We start from the raw sequence: 25,224 nt of genomic DNA on the forward strand, positions 1-25,224 counted from the left end.
GCCAGCTGCCTGTAAATAGCATATTATGAACTTCTGTGGGTGATAAATTGTAAATACTGCATTTGATTCTGGTCATGATTTCTAGAATGGAGTGATGACAAAATTTTGACCTTGACTGAGGGTATTGACTGCATCTTCTTTAGGTGTCTGTGAGGATAAATTCACTACTATGTAATCTTTGTAGTTGCATTTGCACTGTTGTAGGACTTGGAAATTTTTCATGTGAATTTTTTTGACTTTTCCAAATTCTTTAATTGCTATAGTTTCAGAGTTAGTGTGGAGGATAAAATATAGTTCAAGATTTAGTATTTCAGGTTGCTTTTCTTTTGATATGGTAGCAGTCTTGATTTTTACATGTCACTATTGTGCTGCTGTCCTGTTCATGGATTAATGCTAAGCTTTTGGCTTTATCATAATAAAACTTCTTTGAGTTTTAGATGGTTGGTATCAATGTGTATTGGTATATTTTTAATCAAGCAAGTTTATTGAGTTGAATAATTGAACATACTTTTTTTTTTTTTAATGTAAGGATAATGTAATACTTGGTATGTAGGATAATGTAGGACTTGATTTAGCTGAGAAAAAGTGTTGAAGATAAAGAACTAATAACTGAGCACAGAAATACTTTTCAAATAGCTGAAAAACATGAATAAAACTAATAATGAAAAAAAAAAAGAATTAAGAAACTAAAGAACTGAAAATAGGAACAAAAATCCTATATATGACACACTAACAATATGATGGTGCACTGACTATTTTGTTTAAATCATCACTGACTGTGAGCTTGCTACATAGTACTTTTATAAAGCAATGTATTAAGAGGAGTTTGGTTGGCTTGAGAGTTGCAGAGAGTAATTTATTTTGTTTAACTTTTTTATGTTGCTTTATTACAGTTTACAGTCAAATATTAGAGATTGATGAAATTTTTCTGAAAAATCCAAATATTAAAATATATTTTCTTTTAGATGTATGAGGTTGCCAAAAGGAGTAAAAGGATGGAATACATTCATTGAATTGCAACAAAAAATAGATGATTTCAAAGAGACATGCCCATTGCTGGAAGCCCTAAGTAATGAAGCACTCACTCTGAATCATTGGAAAAGAATTGAAAAACTTACTGGTCACACCTTTGATATGGATCCAGAAAATTTTACTTTGGGGAAAGTGACAGAAGCACCTCTTCTTCAGTATAAGGATGATGTAGAGGTATGTGATGCTCTTTATATACAATTATTTTAGAATACCCATTATGAACTTCAAGAGTATATGGGGATTCAGGGTAGATCATGTTTTTGGTTAGCAATCCATCTTCCCAAATGTACCATTACACTGGTAGAGGTCAAAAACAAACTGTTTCATGTACACATCACAATGAACATAAACATCAGACATGGGGTAAATTACATTTTAATTTCCTAAAATTTACAAAAGGTGCTTGAAGTTGTGACCACCAAATTCACAGCATGCATTATACCTGCATAGCAAGTTCTGGTGCATTCTTTCAATAACGCCTGGCGTGGTTTGGATCTTGCCTACTGCAGTCAGTTTATTATTATTATTATTATTATTTATTATTATTCAGGCCTCCAAGGAGTCAAAAGACTCATCGAGGGAGGTCCTTCCTAAGACATAAAGTCTGTCAAGACTCATCGAGGGGTGGTCCCCCCCTGAGAAACACAGTCTATCATACCACTCTTTAAACTTACTGACCGTTCTCGCTCCCACCACTCCATCAGGCAATGCATTCCACGGCTCAACCACCCTCCACACAAAGAAACCACTCCTTACCCTCTTGCTCACAGTTTCCTTTCGTAACTTCCAGGGATGGCCTCTTGTCATCACTCCTTCCTGCTGATCAACCAAGCGAAAGAACTCCCCAGTGTCAACCCTGTAACCACCTCTCAACAGTTTAAAAGTCTCAATCATATCACCTCTCCTTCTTCTATCCACCAAACTCTGCAGTCCACATTCTCTCAGCCAATCCTCATAACTATCCTTGTACAGTCCTGAAACCATCTTTGTCATCCGTCTTTGTATCCTTTCCACAGTTAATTTATCCCCTTCAAATCCTGGGGACCAAATCTGAGAACAATAGTCCAAGTGTGGTCTCTTGCCAACAAATCTTCTGATGACTCTCTCAGACATTTCCTGTTTCCCTAGACAAAAAAAAAAAAGAGAGAAAAAAAAAAAAGAAGTTGAATGGAATTAAATCCAGTGAATGTGCAGGTGGAGGTAGTGTCTGATGTCATGTGAAAAGTGTGGTGGCACATCATTGTGTTAAACCACATGTGTTGCCTAATGTTCATTGGCACATCTGTCAACAACTGTGGCAGTGTTTCTTGCAGGAACATTAAGTACATAGGGTCATTCAGGTGAGGTGGTAGAAGATATGGTCTGATCATCTCGTCACCAACAGTGCCTGCCAACATGTTGATGGTGAACTTCTTCTGGAATCCATGGCAGTGAGTGAGTGATGTGAGGGTTATCCCTGGACCAAATGTGGTTGTTTTGGCAGTTCCACATGTCTTTCCCAGTGAATACTGCTTCATTGGTGAAGAGCACCAGTTCTGGAAATTACCTTATGTACTCTTTTGGCCTGCAGAATACATTGACATTGATACTGTTATGCATTTTTTATCAGTTTTCAAGCAACATTTATTTCCTTACAGCTCAACTCCTCATTCCATGTTATAGATCCAAGCTGCCTCTTAAGCTTGTCATAATCACCAGCCATATAATTCCACATATATTTTTTCAGGTCTTTTATATGAGTCTTTTTACTTTTGAGGAAAATCTGTTGCTTTCCCCATTGAATAATATTCTGTTTTATTGCTTGTTTAAATTTCAACTACATATCCCAATTCCAAGTGACTTTATTCCAATTTGATCAGAGGGTTGGAATTTGGTTGAAAAGATGAATGGAAAATTTGGTGGATGTCTCCATGGTCCAGTACTGAACTCTACTTGTTCCATTCAGCAGAATTTAAGTAAAACTGGATTATGTTCTGATGTGTTGATGTCAAGATGATTTATCTGAATTATCATATTTATAAAGGAAGAAGAGGTATAAATTCTATCAAGACAGGTACCAATGATATCTTATCAGTGGGAGTCAGACCCAGAAGCAATACCAAGATTGAAGTAATGCCAAAGTTATATTTCCATATACAAGTAGTCAAAACGTGTTACACCTTATTGATAAAATACTCTGAATTAGAGATAGATGTTGAAATTTTTTCCACTTGGTTATACTATAAATTAAAGTTGCAAAGAAATTTATTTATAATCAATAACTGTTGGAAGAAATGTGATATTCCATCATGTTGGTCAAAACCTGAGGTTATATCTATGTTTAAGAAAGGAGAAGAGAGATTGAGGAAATTACAGAGGAAGACATCTATTAAATACTGGTTATAAAATTTACAGTGAATCCCTGAATAAAATACTTAGAAATATTGCAAATCCACTCTCAGAACAAAATGGTTCAGACATGGAAAATTGTTTAAGGGCAATATTTATGTATAAAATTAAATTATTGAAAAAAAGATGGGAATTTAATTTAGAGACTCATCCTACCTTTATATATCATTAGAAAGCTTTTGTGATAAAATACAGAGAGAAAAATTATGGAATATGAAATATAATAAATAAGCAAGGATATCCATTACATTTGGTACAAGCTATACAAAGTTTATATAAAGATACAAAAATATAGTTAGAGTTGGATAATAAATTAACAGAAGAGATTGAAATTAATCATGGTGTTAGACAGATATGTATGTAGCTTACCTCCAACTCTGTTCAATATATATATATATATATAAAGAGCCTGTGTAGCTCAGTGGATGTGGCGTTTGCATACCATGGCGCTTGGCCGCACGAAGGAAGACTTGGTTTTGAGTCTAGTCAGCGACTAGAGGAAATTTTTCTAAGCCTTTTTTCGACTGGTTCCTGAGTTAGTCGATCTCTGGCATGGGCAAGCGGGTTTTTCGTCCTGTAAACTCAAGAAAATCGACCGTAGAACCCACGTTATTTCAGACATTAAATATATTGCATTAGGGTTAGGGACCACAAGATGGCGGCACATTTGAGCCATCTTTCTTCACTGTGTATCACTTAATTAGTGATAGCCTTGGGCCATCTATCTCTGATTGGGCACCAGTGGAGATTGAACTGCCCATTCAGTCTCCAAAAGTTAGATGGGGCTAAATGGCCTCGCCTACTCCCATATACGGGAATAAAAAGGCATTAGCTGATTTTATATATATATATATATTCATACTTTTATATACTGACTGAGATCCGAGAATTAGAACAAAATTAAATTTATTAAATGCAACATGTTTCATCAGAGTGGCCGACTTCTTCAGGCATGAGAGAACATAGAAAGCCAATAAAAAACACTATAAAGAAACATTGAGTCACTATAAAACTATAAATTCGACTATAAACCACAGTTAACTTGGAACTGGAGCTACAGTCCGTGTTAAAGTTCTATTGTTAGACACCTGTACATGTGTCACTTCACAAGTGCGCCAATATCTGACAGCAGAGCTGAATGAGTCAGGTAAATTGTAGCTGAGGTTACTCTTTATATGGAGAGGGTCCATGACAATTTCTTTAGACTCGACTATGCGGTGTTCTACCTCTTCGTGGCATATGTGAAGGTTTGAAGTTGTTGTCCAGTTTATCTCATGTTGGCGGCCTTCATTATTTGTGTTTACTGAAAACAGGACATGGCTTGAAAGGGCACTAGCTCTGGTTCTTTCATAAGAAATGTCTCTTCAGTGTTCTTCGAGATGTAGGAGGATGTATTTTTCTGTTTGGCCATAATATGGTTTTCTGCAGTCACATGTGATTTTGTACACACCATGGAATTGTAGATGGTTGTGAGCTTGTTTGTATTTGCTTAAATTTGATCTTAGTTTGGGAAGAGTAGAGAAGCATGTTTTTATGTTAAACTTTCCCAAAATTCTTCTTAGTTTCTTGGAGAGCATGTTGACGTATATCAAGAAGATATTACCTTTGGGATCATCCTGTGTTTCTACATTGTTTCGTTGACAGCGGTGTAGTTGTTTATTGATAGTTTTCGAAGAGTAGCCATTGTTTTTGAAGGTCCTTTTAAGATGTTGTAGTTCATTTTTTAGTTCTTCATCTGACAGTACAGATCTGGCATGATGCGCTAGAGTTGAGATGATACCCATCTTCTGCCAGATAGTGATGTAAGGACACATGCAGGTATCTGTGCGCTTAGGACCTTCAAAAACAATGGCTACTCTTCAAAAACTATCAATAAACAACTATACCGCCGTCAATGAAACAACATAGAAACACAGGACGACCTCAAAGGTTATATCTTCTTGCCATACGTCAGCATGCTCTCCAAGAAACTAAGAAGAATTTTGGGAAAGTTTAACATAAAAACATGCTTCTCCACTCTTCCCAAACTAAGATCAAGTTTAAGCAAATGCAAACAAGCTCACAACCATCTACAATTCCCAGGTGTGTACAAAATCACATGTGACTGTGGAAAACCACACTATTTCCAAACAGAAAAATACATCTTCCTATGTCTCGAAGAACACCGAAGAGACATTTCTTACAAAAGTACCAGAACTAGTGCCCTCTCAAGCCATGCCTGTTTTCAGTAAACACAAATAATGAAGGCCGCCAACATGAGATAAACTGGACAACAACTTCAAACCTTCACATATGCCACGACGAGGTAGAACGTTGCATAGTTGAGTCTAAAGAAATTGTCATGGACCCTCTCCATATAAACAGTAACCTCAGCTGCAATTTACCTGACTCATTCAGCTCTGCTGTCAGATATTGGCACACTCGTGAAGCCACACATGCACAGGTGTCTAACAATAGAACTTTAACACGGACTGTAGCTTCAGTTCAAAGTTAACTGTGGTTTATAGTCAAATTTATAGTTTTATAGTGACTCAATGTTTCTTTATAGTGTTTTTTATTGGCTTTCTATGTTCTCTCATGCCTGAAGAAGTCGGCCACTCCGATGAAACGTGTTGCATATTTAATTGTTTGTTCTAATTCTCGGATCTCAGTCAGTATATAAAAGTATGAACATATCCCAATTCCAAGTTAATTCAACAAATCCTCATATATATATATTGTATATAGATATATATATATATATAATTTTATAAATGTATACATCCCGAGTCAATCCTAATAACAATATATATCTACCTTCTGATGAGGTTAATGTACATCATATCAAGGAATATCAGAAAACTCTGGTAAAAATTGGACTTTTCATTAACAGGTTAGTTTTTCTGAAAAGATGCAAATTTCACTCTGTCATCACCAAGTTTTTAGAGTTCAAAGAATCGATTCGCACTAAACATGCTTATAATATCTACCACAAAGCTAAACTTGATTTATTAAATGAAAGAATCATAGATACCAAATCCACGTTAGCTTCTATTTTCTCTAAAAGAGATTCTTTAGAAAATAACTTAAGTTCATATTTAGATAACAGGTCCTGGATTGATATTAAAAACATGAGCTCTCTCCATGCTTCTAGATTGCAACACTCCAACAAATTAATTTTTATCAGAAAATTCAACCAACTTAAACAGGAGCAAACTCGCCAACCCTATATCAGTTCACAAAATTTAAAAAATGTTGTGATTAACAAATCCTCACACACACTTTCTCCTGCAGAACTTAGTGTGCTCTCTAAAGGTCTTAACTTCGTTCCTTCTATGACCTCCATTCCTAAAGAACTCTTTCTTACAAAAGTTGAAAAGGCGGCTGTGCAGTTACCAAAACAAACTGCAAATCTACTTAGGATCGATGCCATCTTCACTATAAACAACAGTTGTCGTCCTACAGATAAATCTATCTTGGACAGAAAGAAAAGCAATCCACCTGCTTTGTAACAACCATGATATTATTATCTTACCTGCTGATAAAGGGAATGCAAATGTAATCTTAGACAAATCTGACTATTGTTCAAAGATTAACAATTTATTCACTTCTGATACCTATTCTATTTTAGAAAGGGATCCCACAAGAGAACTTCATAACCATACAAACAATCTTCGGAAATCTACATCTGAACCTCCCAGACACACGACTATCTCTTCCGCTCTCTCTCTCCATCCCCTCATTCCTTGTTTGTATGGCCTGCCTAAGATCCACAAAGCTGACACCCCTTTAAGACCTATTGCGGAAGGTATTGATTCACCTACCTACAATCTGTCTAAATATCTTACAGTTTCTTTAAAACATCTAGTTGGCCATTCCTCCTCCTTCATCAAAAACTCTGAAGATTTCATCTCAAAAATAAAAAATTTAAATCTCAAAGACTCTGACAGAATGGTGAGTTTTGATATCGTGTCTCTTTTTACGAATGTACCTACAGATGAAGTTCTGACTCTTCTTAAGGACAAGGTTTCTAAGAAAATATTTGCTCTACTAACACACTGCATTAATTCCGGCTATTTCTGCTATGAAGATAAATATATAAACAAACAAGCAGGTTAGCTATGGGCAGCCCTCTATTCCCAGTCTTAGCTAACATCTTTTTACAAGATTTTGAAGAGAGAGCCATTTCTATAGCTACTTTAAAACCTAAACTGTGGTTACGTTACATAGATGACGTCTTCCTTATCTGGGAACATGGTTTAGAGGAACTACAAAAACTACAAAACTTCCTAAACCATTTAAATAATCAACATCAAAACTAGAGATTAACGCCGTTCTCCCCTTCTCGGATCTAAAGATCAGTAGATTACATGACTGTCTTAAATTTTCAATTTATCGAAAAACCACCCACACTGATAAATATTTGCATGCCTCTTCTCATCACTTCCCTCCTCAAAAACTTAGCATCATTTTCACCCTTGCCCATCGTGCAAGATGTCTTACTTCCACAGAAGAAGACCTTCAAACAGAACTTAACTTCCTGAAAAACACCTTCTTAAATAATGGATATTCATCTCATAACATCTCTAAACGTTTGGGACCACGCCAACAACCTCGACAAGAAGATGAATCCAACCCCATCACTCACATACAGTTACTATTTATTAGCTCTCTTACCCCAAAACTATCTAGGATTATGAAGAAATTCAACATAAAGACCAATTATAGAACTCTGCCAAAACTTCATTCTTTTCTGAGTCGACCAAAACCAAAACACAACCAACTGCATTTTCCTGGTGTTTATAAAGTTATGTGTGACTGTGGTCAAACTTATTTTGGCCAGACAGATAACTCTATTTCACTGATGTTACGAGATGAATATCCATTATTTAAGAAGGTCTTGAGGAACATAGACGTGACATCTTCTACAGTAGAACACAAGCGAGCGCCCTTTTCAGTCATGTTCTTTTCTCCTCCAACTCTAACCTCAAAGAACGTCAACACCTAGTTGATTGGGACCGCACAACCAATTTATAGATATGCAAGGATGAATTTGAAAGACGAATTATAGAATCCGAAGAAATAGTTCTGGATCCTTCATGCATGAACAACAATCTGAGCTACAATTTGCCTGATTCTCATAGAGCAGTAATCCAGTACTGGCACTCTAAAATTAGCTGTCACACACATTCAACTCATGCTCACAATAGCACACGGTCACCTATTCAAATATGACTGTTACTATTCTTCTTCTTTTTATTAAGCTGGAAAGTCCATGTTTTTTACCTTGTTTGTTTTATAAGTTTGGTGTTATTTCTTACTCACCTGAAGAAGTCGGGACACCGATGAAACTAGTTGTGATTTATTAAAGTTTGTGTTATATTTTCTTGGGTTCTAGTCAGTTAAATATTAATTTTATAAATATATATATATATATATATTAAAAAGTTTTAATGACTGATACCGAGAGATAAAGAGATGACATGGTATATATTTGAAAAGATACTCTAGTTTACTATTTTTGTTGAATTGATACATCTTCAGGTATCACAATCAAAGAAATATATAAAAAATTACAGAGACTTAAAATTGCTTTAACAGAACAAGTACAAAAGACAGTAGCGTGTGTGAAAACAAAATGTGAGCTTGAGTTCCAAATAAATGCAGACTACGCGCTGTCGCGAGTGCACCAATACTGAACAGAGGCAACGTGTGCATCAGAGAGATTGAAACTTAGGCTGTTGTTGATATGGGAAGAATCTAGAGAAATTTTTCTAGATTCGACAATCTTTCTCTCAAGCTCATCATAGCACACATGGATGTTAGATGTTTGAGTCCTGTTTACAATGTGTTGGTGGCCTTTGTCCGAGTTAACTGAAAAGAGAACTTGGCTAGAGAGAGTGCTGACTCTAGTCCTGTTGTAGGAGATATCTCTACGGTGTTCTTCCAAACGTAGAAGGATGGATTTAGCAGTCTGGCCATAGAATGGCTTTCCACAATCACACAAAATCTTGTACACTCCTGGACAGTAGCATGTTTCAAACATGCTACTCTCTTTTGTACTTGTTCTGTTAATGCAATTTTAAGTCTCTGTAATTTTTTATATATTTCTTTGATTGTGATACCTGAAGATGTTGATGAATTCAACAAAACTAGTGAACTAGTAGTAGTAGTATCTTTTCAAATATACCATGTCATCTCTTTATCTCTTGGTATCAGTCATTAAAACTTTTTACTAATATTTCCCACCAAGTAAAAATGAATTATAATATATATATATATTGAGAAGATTATTAAAATTGGGAAACAATCAAACAAGGTATCCATTTCACCAGAAGAACTGTTATCAATATAAGGCTGTATGAAGATAATCAGATTAAATTACAAGATAATGAAGATGATCTTCAAAAATAAGCGAACAATACAATTTAAAAATTTCACAAAAAAAAAAAAAAGTCATGGCATTTAAAAGGTTGAGATCATGTTAGACTATTTTTCTTAGATTAAAAATAGTCATGGAAAATAAAATAGTAGAACAGGATACAATTTAATTATTTAGGCTACCATATCTAATAAATAAAGATATAGATGAAAAGATAGAGAAATTTCAGAAAACCTGTGGAACAATTAAAAGGACATTGAATAAAAAAACAAGGCAAGAAACTGAACTAAAATTCGCCTCCGTAGTGCAATTGGAAGGATGATGGTATGTTGCACCCTTCGATTGTAAAAGGTCTAAATTCGATTCTCGTCATGACGGGAGGAATCTTTATATGGGTTTTTTCAATAAAATTGAATTAGTCAATCTCCTACAGAGGTAGCAGGATTTTTTTCTTCCGGAAACTCAGTTTTTCTTCCTCATAAAGAGAAATCGGCCCTTCAGAACACATGCAAGTTACAGACAAAAAAAAACAAAAAAAAAACAACTCTGGTGGAGGGCGGTAGATGGCACTGATGTTGATGATTGGTAGTAGAGGTGGAGACAGAGAGTTGTATAATAGGTGTCCTTCTGCGATGAGTCTTCGGACTTCTTGGAGTTGTCACAAATAATAATAATAATAATAATAAAAATTTTATAATGTAGTGGCCACCACTACTCTTATGTGGTTCAAAAACATGGACTGTTAAAACGAATGATGAAAATAAAATACACGCTGCAAAAATTTGAAATGTGAATTTTATCTTCTACTGCTGTTTTCCCTTTCACCCTTTCAATGTGTCCAATGTATTTCATCTTTCTTATGTCAATATTCTTAAGGAGACTGAAAGTTTTACTGATCCTTTTTTAGTATCTATCCATTTGTTCACCTTTGACTATATGATATCCTCAACAGCCTTCTGTAATACTATATCTTAAATGTGGCTATCCTTTTGGTCTCACACTTCTTTAGGTTCCAAGACTAACATCCATAAGTCACTGTTGGAAAAACAGCTCCATCCAAAATCCTCAATTTTGTTCCTATGGAGATATATGCTTCCTTCCAGATGTTAGACAAGTATTTGACTGTTCTTTTAGCCTTTCCTAATCTTCTTCTGATGTCTTTTGTATAGCAGTCCTTTACATTAATAATGGATCCCATGATATATTAATAATGTTATGGTCCAGGCAGTGCAAATCCTCTTGATTTCCACTCCACACAAAGCCATAGTGGAACCTTGAGCACTAATCAAGTAAACAAAAATCAAGACTGAGCATGGCATATATGTCTTATATATACAACTGAATCAGTTGAAGTAGTGGAATTACTGAGTGAGCACTTTGCAAGAGTATATCATCCAGGTGGTGATATTGTAGAAATGAAGGAACCAATAGCTTATACAGGAATTGAGGTGAATAGTATATTACAAAACCTTAATATGAATACATCTGTGGGATTCGATGGTATACCAGCTCGGGTCTTACATGAAGCAGCAAAAAAATTGTCAGTGCCCTTGACCATTTTGTTTAATTTGAGTCTCAGGTCTGGGTTAGTCCCAAGAGGTGGAAGGAGGGGAAAATAGTTCCATTGCATAAAGGAGGCTCCAAGACTGCTGTTGCAAATCACCTACCGATCAGCATATCAGGAGTCCTTGTCAAGGTTTTGGAGAAAGTAGTCAAGAGAAAAATATAGGAATGGATAGATGAAAATGGGATACTGTATGTATCTGTATAGGATAGACGAAAATGGGATACTGTACGGGGCAGCATGGTTTTGTGAAGGGTAGATCATGCCTCAGTAACTTACTCTCATTTTATAACACAGTGATGGCTGAACTAGATAAGGGTAATGGATTCGCAGTGATTTTGCTGGACCTTGCTAAGGACTTTGACAGGATACCACACGGAATTCTAATCAATAAACTGCAGCATATGGGGATGGATATAGCGCTGGTGAGATGGATAGGAGGGTGGTCGATGGAGAGATATGAGAGAGAGTAGTTTATTCAAGAGTAGAGTCCAAAAGATGCCCTTTGACTAGTGGTGTGCCTCAGAGTGCTGATCTTGGACCACTGCTATTTAATTTTTTCATTAATACTATAGGAAAGGATTTGAGAGGAACTGTTCATTTGTTTGCTGATGATGCAAAGTTGGCTAGAGCAATAGTGAATGCACATGATATCAAAATTTTGCAGGATGATTTGGATAGTTTGGAAGACAGCTAAGGAGAATGGATGTCAATTCAATGTGGCTAAATGTAAAGTTATGCATTTTAGGGTGAAAAGATTAGCAGCAGTATACCATATTGGTGGAACCAGGAGATTGACGAGGCCAGGGATTTGGGAGTGTTGGTGGACAGGGAGTTGAAGTTTAGGGGGCACATTACAAAAGTGGCTAAATCAGCTCATCAGATCACTTGGTTACTGAAGAATACTTTGACGAGCAGAGACAAGCAAGTTATTGTTCCTTTTTATCAAGCCTTGATAAGACCCCTATCTTGACTACTCTGCCCAGATCTGGGTGCCAGAATTTCTTCTTGATGGGGAGGAGGTAGAGAGGATCCAGAGGAGAGTGACCAAGATGATAGCTGGTCTATGGAATGAACCTTATGAGAACAGGTTGAAGATCTGTGGGTTGCAGAAATTGGTGATAAGCAGAAATGGGGTGATATGATCGAGACATTCAAATTACTGAAGGGTTTTACAGGATTAATTCAGAGGAAATTTTTCAGAACTGGACTGGTGGTGAGAGAACTAGGAGTCATCCATGGAAACTGGGGAAGAGTGTGGTTAGCAAGGGTGTTAGAACTAGGTTTTTTGCTTAGAGAGTGGTGAATGAGTGGAATAAACTGCCAGTGTCTGTTGTGGGTACCATGACTGTGAGTGAGTTCAAAGCAAAGTATGATAGATACTGTGTGGATGCTGAATAGTTTTTCTGGATATGATGTTTAGGGCCTCCCTCGATGAGTCCAAGGACTCCTTGGAATTGCCCGTAATAATAATAATAATATACTAATCTTTAGAGGTGCCTGTGGCATAATTAAAATTAATAACTTAACACGTATAAAACCAACAGTAATTACTTTAATGAATTAAAGGTACAAATATTTCGTACTGAAAGTAACAGTACATTATCAGTGTAGACAAACGGTTAAAGGAATTTAATACAAAGTACAGAACAGTCCATCGATTACCAATGAAAATTGTTGCCGCGTGCCAGAAAATTAATATTAAAAAATTATTATTAAATAATTCTTAAAAATTATTTCATTGATGGTTGCATAAGATAAGAATCTTCCAAACTTTTGGGAGAGAGAGACAGTCATTTTGATTCAAATTCGGCCGATGTGAAAGGGATTCGCAACTTTCTTTGAAAAGGCATTCATATTTAAATTTGCATCTGGAGAAGACAAGCTTAATCCCACTGGATATTATGTTTAGTGTCAATGCTGTCTTGCACTAGACCAGACTATGATATTTCATATATTCAATATAAAGTCTGCTCATCACACCTCTCAAAAATTCGGTATTATCAAATCTTTAATTAATAGAGCACATAAAGTGTGCTCATCCCCCTTAAGCTTACAACAAGAACTTTTCACTATAAAAAAGTTAATGGAATCTAATGGTTACAACCCTAATCGAATCCAACAGATAATTGACTCCTATGTTCCAACACCTCAAGATTCCTCAACAGACCACAGAGTTCCAATCCCTTATATTTCAGGCATCTCAGAACCTATTGGCAGAATTTTGAAGAAGTATCATCTTATTTTGAAGAAGTATCATCTATGGAAACTGTGGCCCTGAGGAAAAATAACATCAGCAGGATGGAGGTAGCAGAGATGAGAATGCTTAGATGGATGTGCGTTGTGACCAGAAAGGATCGTCTGAGAAATGACTTTGTAAGGGAAACTGTGAAAGTTACGAACTTAGGAGCAAAGATACAAGAGGCAAGGTTGAGATGGTTTGGTCATGTGATGAGGAGAGGAGGAAGAGTATGTGAGAAGAAAGGTCATGCAGATGGATGTGCGGGGGAGGAGGAAGCACAGATGGCCAAAGAAGAGATGGAGGGAGATGGTAGAGGAGGATTTGAGGATAAAGAACTTGGATTGGAGGAGACTCACCACAAACAGCAATCCTACTTAAGTGGGAAAAGCTGTGGAAGAAGAGAAGATCATCTTATTCCCACATATTTTCCTATCAACAAAATTTCTTATTCATTGCCATCTACAAAAGACAAATTGCCACCTCTTTCGTTAGCTGGTGTTTACCAGATACCATGTGAATGCAATTATCATATTTTGGACAAACAGGCCATTCTGTGGAAAAAAGAATGAAGGAACATCATTATTATATCGAATACATGAAACCTCATAAGTCTGGTCTAGCCCAACATTGCATTGACACTAAACATAATATCCAGTGGGATAAAGCTTGTCTTCTCCACAGATGCAAGTTTAAATAGGAACGCCTTTTCAAAGAAAGTTGCGAAGCCCTTTTATATCGTCCGAATTTGAATCAAAATGACTGTCTCTCTCCCAAATGTTTGGGAGATTCTTATCTTATGCAACCATCAATGAAATAGTTTTTAAGAATTACGTATTTAATAATAATTTATTAATATTAATTTTCTGGCAAGCATTAACAATTTTCATTGGCAATCCATCGACTGTTCTGTACTTTGTATTCCATTCCTTTAACTGTTTGTTCTACACTGATGATGTACTGTTACTTTCAGTACGAAATATTTGTACCTTTAATTCATTAAAGTTATTATTGTTGGTTTTATATGTTGTTAAGTTAGTAATCTTATATATGCTAGCTCATACCAATGCTTGTTATATTAGCCATCCCATATTAGATGCTTAATGGACTACAGTAGCACTAAGAAAGGATTAAAAGTAATAATTTATTATTATTTCACTGGCACTACATAGTCCTAAGAATCATTGTAGAAGACTCAAACTATTAACACAGTATCTATCATATCTCTCTCTCTCTCTCTCCCTGAAACCATTAACAGACAAAGCACCCACAACAGAGTCAGGCAATTCATTCCATTCATTCATCTCTGTCCAAGAGAAAAATCTAGTTTCTCATGTCCTTGCTAACTGCACTCTTACTCAAATTCCAGGAATAACCTCTTGTTCTGTGCCTTCTAGCCAAGTGCTGAAACATTTCCCCTGCATCAATTTTATAAAATCCTTTAAGTAACTTAAATGTTTCCATTATATCCATTTTTTTACCTCTCAACCAACTTTTTCAATCCACAAACCCTCAATCTACTGTCGTAGGAAGCCCACAGAATACTCACTATCTTGGTCACTCACCTCTGGATCCTACCCACCACTTCCTCATTCCCAAGAAACCCAGGTGACCAGACCTGATCACAGTAATCAGATGTGGTCATATAAATACTTTATAAAGAGGAATGGTAACTTCCTAATCACTGATTGTTTGTGTGTATTGTTCAATAACCAAGTAATCCTTTGAACTACCCAGGTTACTTTAGCAATATGCCCCTAAACTTCAACTCTCTATCTACTACTTTCCCCAAATTCTGGAGTGCATTTCCCTCAATGATGTATGCAGCTTGTAATTTTTCTGTCTCAAAATGAATAAGTTTACACTTTTCCATATTAAATTGACATTATGTTTTGTTCTTACTGTCAGCCTATTTAAATCACCCTGCTAGCTCTTTACATCACCTTGATTTAACTATTATCCTACTCAACTTTGCATCATCAACAAACAACTTAATATCTCCCTTCAGATTATTTCCTCTATCGTTTATATGCAAAGTAAACAGCAGTGGTTTCCTGTTTTCTCCTGGATTCTGCTCCTCCATATACCACTTTTGATATTTGACTAGCAGCCAATCTGTTATCCACATATTTAGTGTCATATCCATCCCCATTTGTTATCATTTGCATAACAGAGTTCCATGTGGTATTCAGTGATATGACTTTGCAATATCTAGCAGAATTATTGTATAGCCATTTCCTTTATTCAACTCAGCTGTCACTCTATTATAAAAAGTTACTAGATTGCTATGGCATGACCGACCCCTTCACAAACCTGTGCTGCCTCTAATAGAGTATTATATTCTTATCCACCTGTTACTGAATTCTCTTTTTGACCTACCATTCCAATACTTTTACCACCAATCTTGAGATGTTGATTGGTCTATAATTTTGCTGACACAGACTTAGGTCCTCCTTTGTACAATGGAATTATTTTGCCCTCTTCTTCCACTCTCTTGGGACTTTACCAGAGCCGAGACTAAAATTAAACAGTGTAGTCAAAGGCTTTGCCAGTTCCACTACATGTCTTAAAATGGGAGCCAATATCCCTTCCAATTCCATTACTATATTTGCATTCAGATTCTGTAATATCCAAAGTACCTACAATGCATCATCCTCTATTCTCACATTATTCATAATTTCCCTATAAATAATCTAACTGTTCTTTTTAGTACCAGTAATGCCTTCATATCTTGTAGAATTTTTTTTTTTTTTACTTGGTTGCAAATTAAATTAAACTTTCCAAGAAATTACATTATTGTTTAATTTTTATCCAAACCAACTTTACATGTGAAGTATCTTTGCAACTTGCTAAAGTGTATATAGAGATTGTTGACTTTGCATCAATTGCCTGGGTATCATATAATATAATTTCTTGGTAACTTTAATTTCTAACTACTGAAAAATTTTCTAGAGCTATCTCTGAGCAGGATATATTAATAATAAGTTATACACCTTTTTACTACTTATATATGTGAAATATCTAACTTCTGCATTAATCCAATCATTGTATCTCTTCTCTATGTGTGTCTCCCACTGATGGCAGGATTGCTTCCTTGGAAGCAGACCATTTATTGCTTGCTGTTAAGTGCTCTGCTTTTGCCAGTAAATGCTCTGGTTCATCTCCACATTGAGATGAACAAAAATATGGAGCTGGTGCTGAGTTTCAGTTTCCTGTCTTGGAATAACTGAGATTAGAATTGATGTGATAAGTAGTGATTCTTACAGGTCACTCAGCATTTTTGAAGAGGTCCTTTCCCTGCACTCTAACTGAACCTCAATAAGTGTTGAAACTGGTCAGATTAGTACTTCCCCTCCCCAATATATACAATTATGCATATGCATAGGGATGTGTGCTTTACATTATCAAATACTAAGACAAATGATGTGAAGTCATCAGTCACTATATACAAGTCGCAAAGTTGTGAGGATCCTTCACATACAAAGTTTATTTGCTTACACTTGGATAAAGAAATAAACAAGAATATAATTTCTTGGAAAGTTTAATTTAATTCTTTCATATATTCTCCATACTAATAAGGTTATTTCTTATTGCCGAGACCATGTGGTTAGCTTAGTGGCTGTGCACTTCGCAACCATATGCCTGGGGAAGGAGTGTCCTAGGTTCAATTTCCATCATAGACATGAAGAGCTGAAGGATCTTCTTCAGCCATAACCAAGTTAACAGTCTTGGTGTGGACAGTAGGGTTTTTTCCTCAGTTTATTTCCTGGGGTTTTACATCCCACAAACAGGCAAACCGAACCCGCGAACACACAGGATACAGCCATAGGATATAGTATACGGCAAGGAAGGCAACGGGAAACCACCTTGCTCATAGTCACTTCCCTAGTATGGTAGCATTGCTGCCCCTACCATCTGTATGGATGAAAGGAAACTAATTATCATCATCTTATTGCTGAATGTCAGAGTGAATTTTAAAATATATATCCCCATCTGTGAGAAAATACATCATCGAGTGATAGTGTATATTATTATTATTATTATTATTATTATTATTATTATTATGACCCAGGCCTCCATGGAGTCAAAAGACTCATCATGGGAGGTCCTTCCTAGAAAACACAAAGTTTATCATACCACTTCTTTGACAGTCCGTGCTCTCACCAGTCTATCAGGCAACGCATTTCACGGTTTAACCACACCCCATGCAAAGAACCCACTCCTCACCTTCTTGCTCACAGCTTTGTTTCTTAACTTCCAGGGATTTCCTCTTGTCCTTGCTCCTTTCCCCTGTTCCACCCAGTGTCAACCCTGTAACTACATCTCAACAGTTTAAAAGTCTCAATCATATCACCTCTCCTTCTTCTATCTACCAAACTCTGCAGTCCACATGCCCTCATTCAATCCTCATTACCAACATTGTATAATCCTGAAAGCATCTTTGTTAGCTGCCTCTGTACCCTTTCCACAGCTAATTTATCCCCTTCAAATCCTGGGGACCAAATCTGAGAACAATAATCCAAGTTAGAGCGACTGATGCAGAGAACATAGTGGAGTTATTCAATGAACACTTCATGCATATTTCATCCTGGAGAAGTAGGTTTTAATACTAGAGGTATAGGGCAGGTTCAAGGTTTAGAGGTGTAAGAGGAGAGTGTGTTTCAAATACTGAGTACTCTGGATGTCAATATATTTGTACTTCTTTTTTTATATACCAATATTCTTTTATTATTATTTTTTAATTCTAAATTTAATGTTCTTTGTCTATTTTCTGCTTTAAATTCATGATTACAATATATTTAAAAATTATGTTAATATGTCAAGATGCTGTGTTTTTATTTTAGTTTTAGTGGTAATTTTCTTTTTATTATCATGATGTCATTTTTATTAAAATAAATGTATTTATAATTTATATATTTATACTTTTTCTCATAATAGGATATCTGCATTGCTGCAGTTAAAGAGAAAGATATTGAAGCAAAATTAAATCAAGTGAAATCAGATTGGCGTGACAAGATTCTTTACTTTGGAAATTTCAAAAAACGTGGTGAATTGCTTTTGAAAGGAAATGAAACAATTGAAATTATCTCCTTTCTAGAAGATGGTTTAATGACATTGAGCTCTTTGTTAAGTAACAGGTACTTGTTCAGATTAGTCAATTGTTCGGCGAGGGTAGAAAAATCTAATATAGGACATGCAAGCATGATATATACGAGCGACGTCTGAAAAGTAAGTTCCGATGGGCTGTCAGAGAAACAAAATATACTTACAAAAAAAACTTTATTGGAAATTAATCTTTCACTACTTTTCTACATAATTTCCACCATTGTTCAGGCACTTATCATAACAGGGTACCAAGAGTTCTATACCTTTATCATAGAAGGTTGCCACCTGTGATGCAAACCACGTATTGACTGCTTCTTTGACCTCGTCGTCATCTTGAAACTGCCAACCACCAAGGAAAGATTTCAGATGTTTGAACAGGTGAAAGTTGCTTGGCATGAGGTCAGGACTATATGGAGAATGATGGAATTGTTCCCAGCCGAAGGTGCGAGAAGTTTTTGTGTTACACTGGCCATGTGTGGGCGGGCATTATCATGAATCAAAACAATGCCCCTAGAAATCATTCTACGTCATTTATTCTGGATCGAACAATGCAGTTTCTTAAGGAATTGGCAGTACATATGTTGATTGTGGACCCAAGAAGTCTACCAGCAAAATTCCTTGTCTGTCCCAAAACACAGTGCACATGATTTTCCAAGTGGAAACCGTTGTCTTCAATTTTGTCTTGACTGGTGATGAGGTGTGCCTCCACTCCATGGACTATTGTTTGGATTCAGGGGTTGTGTGCAACACTGAAGTCTCGTCCCTGATGACGAGTCTACTCAGGAAAGCATCACCATCCTCCTGGTAGCATGTCAAGAATTCCAACACGCTGCCCAGCCGATTCACTTTGTGTTATGCTGTGAGCAACTTTGGCACCTAGCGTGCACACAATTTCCAATAATTCAGTTTCTCCAACACAATTTCATGAAGACATGAACGTGAAACTTCTGGAAATTGCAGCGTTAATGACGTCATAGTGAATCTCCTATTCTGTCGAATCTTCTCTTCAACTGAACACACCAAATCGTTAGTCACTAAAGATGGTCGCCTGCTCTGTTCATCATCGTGCCCACCTGTCTTTCCTTCATTAAAAAGTCTTACCCATCTTCATACCATTGAATCACTCATTGTGTGTTCTCCATAAACCTGAATAATTTGGTGATGAATTTCAGCTGCTTTAATGTTCCTCGCATTCAAGAAACGGATAACTGACCTAATTTCACATGCAGTGGGCAATTCGATTTTACATGTGGTGGGGATTCAATTTTCTTAGACATTATAAACAGACACTAAGAAGCATACGCACTGAGAGAATATCTGAAAATGGCACCAATGCCTTGCTAATGAATCAACAAACTCAGCATGCATGCACAACTTTACGATTGCAGTGTGTGGCAAAAATATTTAAAAATGGAACTTACTTTCTGGACGTCCCTCATATTAAATTTCCACAGATTAAGTTGCCATGTATTTATCTGTATTAATGTCTGTATATATTTAATATAATTCACCCTTTATAATGCTATTTTAATTCCTCCCCCTCTTTAAATATCAGTATCCTTCCTCATATGTGAGAGGTCACAAAACCTATAACGATACAATGCTGTGTGTTAGCAAGTGATTGTGGAGAAAGAAAAATCTGTTAAATGTGTTTCTGAGCTGGAGGCTGTATTCATTGAGAGAAATGATTTGGGAAAAAGTTGTTCCAAAGAACAGAGATCAATAGAATAAAGAAAGTGAATAAGAAGATGGTTTGATAAATTTACTGAACTGTGTGGATGTTGACAGCAGCTGATTGCGTTTCTTATTTTTTGTATTGACTTTTATACTTGATACAGGGTGTCCAAGTTTTACATGATTAGAGAAAAATAGAGGAATAATGGTGCATATCATCTGTAGTGGAATAGTGCCCATGAAAATACCTGTAATGTAAAACCAGACTATCTGTGAGAAAGTGAATGGAGAAAGAGAGAGAGAGAGAGAGTGTGTGTGTGTGTGAGCGAGAGAGAAAGAGAGAGCATGAGAGAGATGGTCTATTAATAAGCTTCATGAGCAAACTCTATTCTATGGATACCATTGAGTATTTTTAGATGGGTTTTTGATGTATGGCCTCAAATGTAAGAATAGTATTCTAAAGTGATGTGGATTGGGGATTTATAAAATGTCGTGTTTTGGAGGTGAGAAATAGTGTACTGAATATAGTTCGTCCACAGATTCGAGATGCTTCGACACTTCTGCGTATGTCAACAGGAGGAGAATCCATTCCGATAATAGGGTAATCAGTCCATATTGTGGGATGAGTAGTTTATTATTACACGTCGGAAAATTAACTTCTCTTTTATGATCATTGTAGTTAACTATGTTGCTTGTATAACATTTGGAAAATTTTACCTATAAAGCACGTGATTTTGTGTGTTGGCGACCAATTCATACGTCCTTCATTTCTCCCCCCCCCCCCCTTCAGCATGAATCGACTATTCTTGGCAAAACGCCAAGCAGAGACCTACAAACTGTGGGCGAACTATACAAGAATACACCAATGGTTTTTGGAGACTGATGAAGCTATGAATGTGATGTTTTTGTGTCATGATAAAGCTAGAAAATTGGTTGTGATTGGTAATCAGAATATTATCATAAGTAAGAAGAGAGAAATGAGATATTCCTTCTGAGAAGTCAGACAGATTATGTTTTGATAGCATCAAAATTCACTAGATTCTCTTCATTATCTACATTCCACTTATGAATAGTGAGGAGGTAAGTGCTTAAGACATTACTTATGAAAGATCTAAAATCTTGAATGATTCGATTAAACTATCTCCTGTGTACTGATTAGATCTCCCCCCCCCCCACACACACACCACATTCTTCCCATGGCACTACACTAAGCTCACTCCTCTGTTTACTATAATTATCTCATGGTAATTCTATTTAGGTACTCCTACTTAACTGAAAATTCCACAGAACTGGTAATCTTCCAGGCCAAGACCTCACGATCACTCTGCCCAACTGGAGACAGCTCCCTACTTTGAAAGTTTGTTTTTCACTTGGTTAGAATATAATAAATTTATTTTAATCCATTATCCAAGTGTGAGCAAACAAAGTTTGTGCCTGAAAGTATCTTCAGGACTGACGTAAGGTGGCACAACACCTTAGAGGCACCTTAAGGTACAACACCTTAGGCAAGGAGTTGCCTGGTGTTGTACCACCTTACCTTAGTCCTGAAGATACTTTCAGGCACAAACTTTGTTTGCTCACACTTGGACAATGGAGCAAACTAAATTTATTATAGCTTCCTACACGAGGATACACGATGTCTCTGACTCCAGTCAGAGACATCGTGGAGGGTACACACTATTGCACACAATAATCATCCAGCAGTGCTTTAAACTAATTCAATGTATCTACACCTACAACACACTCAGGCAATTCATTCCATTCACCAACCACTCTCCATGCAAAATACCTGCTCCTCTCTCATATGTTCCTGCCCTCCTTATAGAGTTTCCAGTGATGTCCTCTTGTTCTGTCCTCTCCCTCTCTCTCCCATTCTATGAAAAATCTCTTCCACATTGACCTGATAACATCATCTGACTTATAATGTCTCAATCATTTATAATTACATCCTCTGATGAGATAACCAAATCCAAGACCCTCAACCCTCGTGTTCCCGCTGTTACATACTGTCTGAGGTAATTATCCCTCAAAAACTCAAGAAACTCAATTTCTTTACTTCCAGTTGCTATCTCATCATTCCAGTCTATATTGCCATAATTAAAATTGCCCATAATGATCACTCTTTTCTTATTTGCTTGGCTAATTTGATTATATATTTTATTATCACTACCATCCACATTACCTGGTCTATAACAACATTCAACCAAGTATTTCATTCCATTCACCTCTATCTCACACCATACTGCCTCAAAACCACTGACACTATTTCCCTCTTGCATCTCTACTTTGTATGGATGTAACACTTTCTCTATCATCAATAGCACTCCCCCTCCCTTTTTACCCCTTCTATCCTCATCATACCCTTCCATCTCTATTCCTGTCAGGATGTCATACTCATTTAACCATGTCTCGCTTATTCCAACAATTTTCAGGTGAACAGACTCAATTTGTGCAACTATTTCATCTGCCTTGTTTCTTACACTTCTAGCATTTGTATATAAACACAACAGCTCATTCCTGGATCTACAGCTAGTTCCACTGATACCACTCATTCGATGTGATCTCTCCATGCTAGACTGGGGCCATTTTGCTTTCTGCTTATTCATTTTAGAACCCTCTTCAATTCCAACTGTTTGCTCTTGATCCCAGGTCATCCCATTCCTTTCCTGTCTACACATGTTCTCACATCATCTTGGAGCATTTACCTTTCTCATGCTGTGTACCCCTGTCCACCCTGAGCCTCCCTGTTCCCCTTGTACACCCATTGTCTCATTTTCCATAATCATTCCACTCACTTCATCATTCATAACCACCTCTTCAATCTCTCCTGCTCTTCCACATCACTTCCCACTCAATCCGATTCCTTCTCTGTACTCACTTCTCTACCTTCCAGCAGCAGTCTCTTCAAGTGACTTACATCATAACCACTCAAATGAAGTCCATCTCTTTTATATAGTTCATTTCATCCTTCAAACTCATTCCACACAGTAATAAACTGTATTCATTTCCCCTCACATATTTCAGCTAGCATATCATTCATAATCCTTGCTCTCTGCCTCATCTCACCACAATCATACCTAGGCAACATGCTTACTACCCTTCCTGTCACACTATTCTCTTTTATCCATCTAAGCAGCCTCCTGATATCTAATCTGACTTGTTCTTTGTTCGCAGTCAAGTCATTTGTACCTATTACATCTACCAACCCTTTTGCTCGTTTTCTTCTCATATACCAATGCCTCAATCACTCTATTCATTTTACCATTTGGAAAACATACCTCGTGTATCTTCTCATCCAGCACACCTTTAATAATGGAGTTGCCATACAATGCTACTTGTTCGTCTTTTGTTACCTCTTTCATACCAACAAGATTTGTTTTGATTGTTTTCACCTGAATTTTCTTAATTTCATTCCTCATCCATTTCATCTCTTGCCTCATCCTACCCAACTCAACTTTTGAACGTCACATCACATTCTCTCTGTCATTCAATCTTTCTAAGTTTCGAACTCTCAATCCTTGCTTCACATTTTCAATCTCATTCATCCTTTTTAGTTTCTGTGCTTTCAGTCCATGCATCAACTTTTGCTATCATTCATTCTTTCGATTTTTCCAACTTTCGAACCTTGCATCACACTATTTCCGGTTTCATTCGTTCTCTCAATTTCATTGCCTTCTACCATATTCCCATTACTTTCGTCCTTTTTACCATCCATTGTGGTTTTCAAATCACTTGTTTTATTTTTCAATGATTTTTTTAACAATTTTTTGCCTTTCTTTCACACTATCCTTCTCTTTAGAATGAGCACTCATTCTCGCTACTAACACTTTCTGTCATCAGATTCATATTAGCACTCATGAAATCCTTGTTTAGCCCACACTTCACACACACCCTCCTTCCATCTGCCCTAAACATCCACAAATCATCTATGTAATCTATGTAGCACACCTAGCACTTCACGAAATGATTGAAGTCTAAGTTAAAGTCCTGCAATAACAAAGCCGCTGCCATCTTTCCTTCTGGTTATTACTCTAAGGTCTATAACAACAAATTTGTAATTAAGTTTAGACATAATATCCCACACACTAATAATACTAGTAGTGCACAACTTTTATAGCAGCTCTTACTCAAACACTCATATACAATTAATTATTTCAAGAATAGCTTATCTGAATCCGGAGTTCTTCTTATACATCGCCACTGTGCTTGCGTCACGAGCGCCCTCCTTCATACTCACCACTCCTCCTGCATAACCTGTGCATTGAGACATTCACTATTATGGCTCTCCTTCTCGCCTCTACTCTGTCATACTGTGGCAACAGACTCACTATCTTAACTCTCTCACTCTTTTCTTTGCTACTTTTTTCAATAATTCTTTCCACATGATATCTGTCATACCTCTGCTTGAAAGCACTCAAAACAGACTATGGCAACTCATTCCATTCATTCGCCATCTCCAAGTGAAAATCATAACCACGATAACCACAGCCTTTCTTAATTTATTATTATTATTATTATCGGCACCTCCTTGGATTTGGAAGACTCTCTCAAAAGGTCAACATTAACCATTATTCACACAATATCCATCAAACTTCTACTAAAACTCATTCACTATTATATCACTCAGAACTATATCTGGTAATGTATTCAAGTCTTTCACCACTGTACAAGCAAAAAAAAAAAAAAAAAAAAAAAAAATCTAGTCCTTACACTCCAGAGGTTAGTCATAGTTCTCATCTGTACTGAAACTTTTTTTTGTGTCAGTCATGTAAAACCCATTTAGTCATATAAAACCTATTTAGTAACTTATAATATTCTAACATATTCCTGCTTTTCCACTTGTCAACTAATCTTTGCAAA

The 25,224-nt window shown here is 36.5% G+C and overlaps 1 protein-coding gene across 1 annotated transcript in view; it reads left to right on the forward strand.

The window, feature by feature from the left end:
• Positions 1–25,224, forward strand: part of LOC150095635 (dynein axonemal heavy chain 8-like) — a 2,108,518-nt gene that overhangs the window by 574,706 nt on the left and 1,508,588 nt on the right. Inside the window, exons 26-27 of the mRNA XM_090409931.1 lie at positions 966–1,206; positions 18,523–18,722. Of these exons, the coding sequence (XP_090266057.1) occupies positions 966–1,206; positions 18,523–18,722 (441 nt within the window). The remainder of the gene's footprint in view (positions 1–965; positions 1,207–18,522; positions 18,723–25,224) is intronic.

Source organism: Typopeltis vanoorti, chromosome 20 (assembly GCF_054136105.1).
Source record: "Typopeltis vanoorti isolate ZY-2024b chromosome 20, IOZ_Tvanoo_1.0, whole genome shotgun sequence".
NCBI lineage: Eukaryota > Metazoa > Arthropoda > Arachnida > Uropygi > Thelyphonidae > Typopeltis > Typopeltis vanoorti.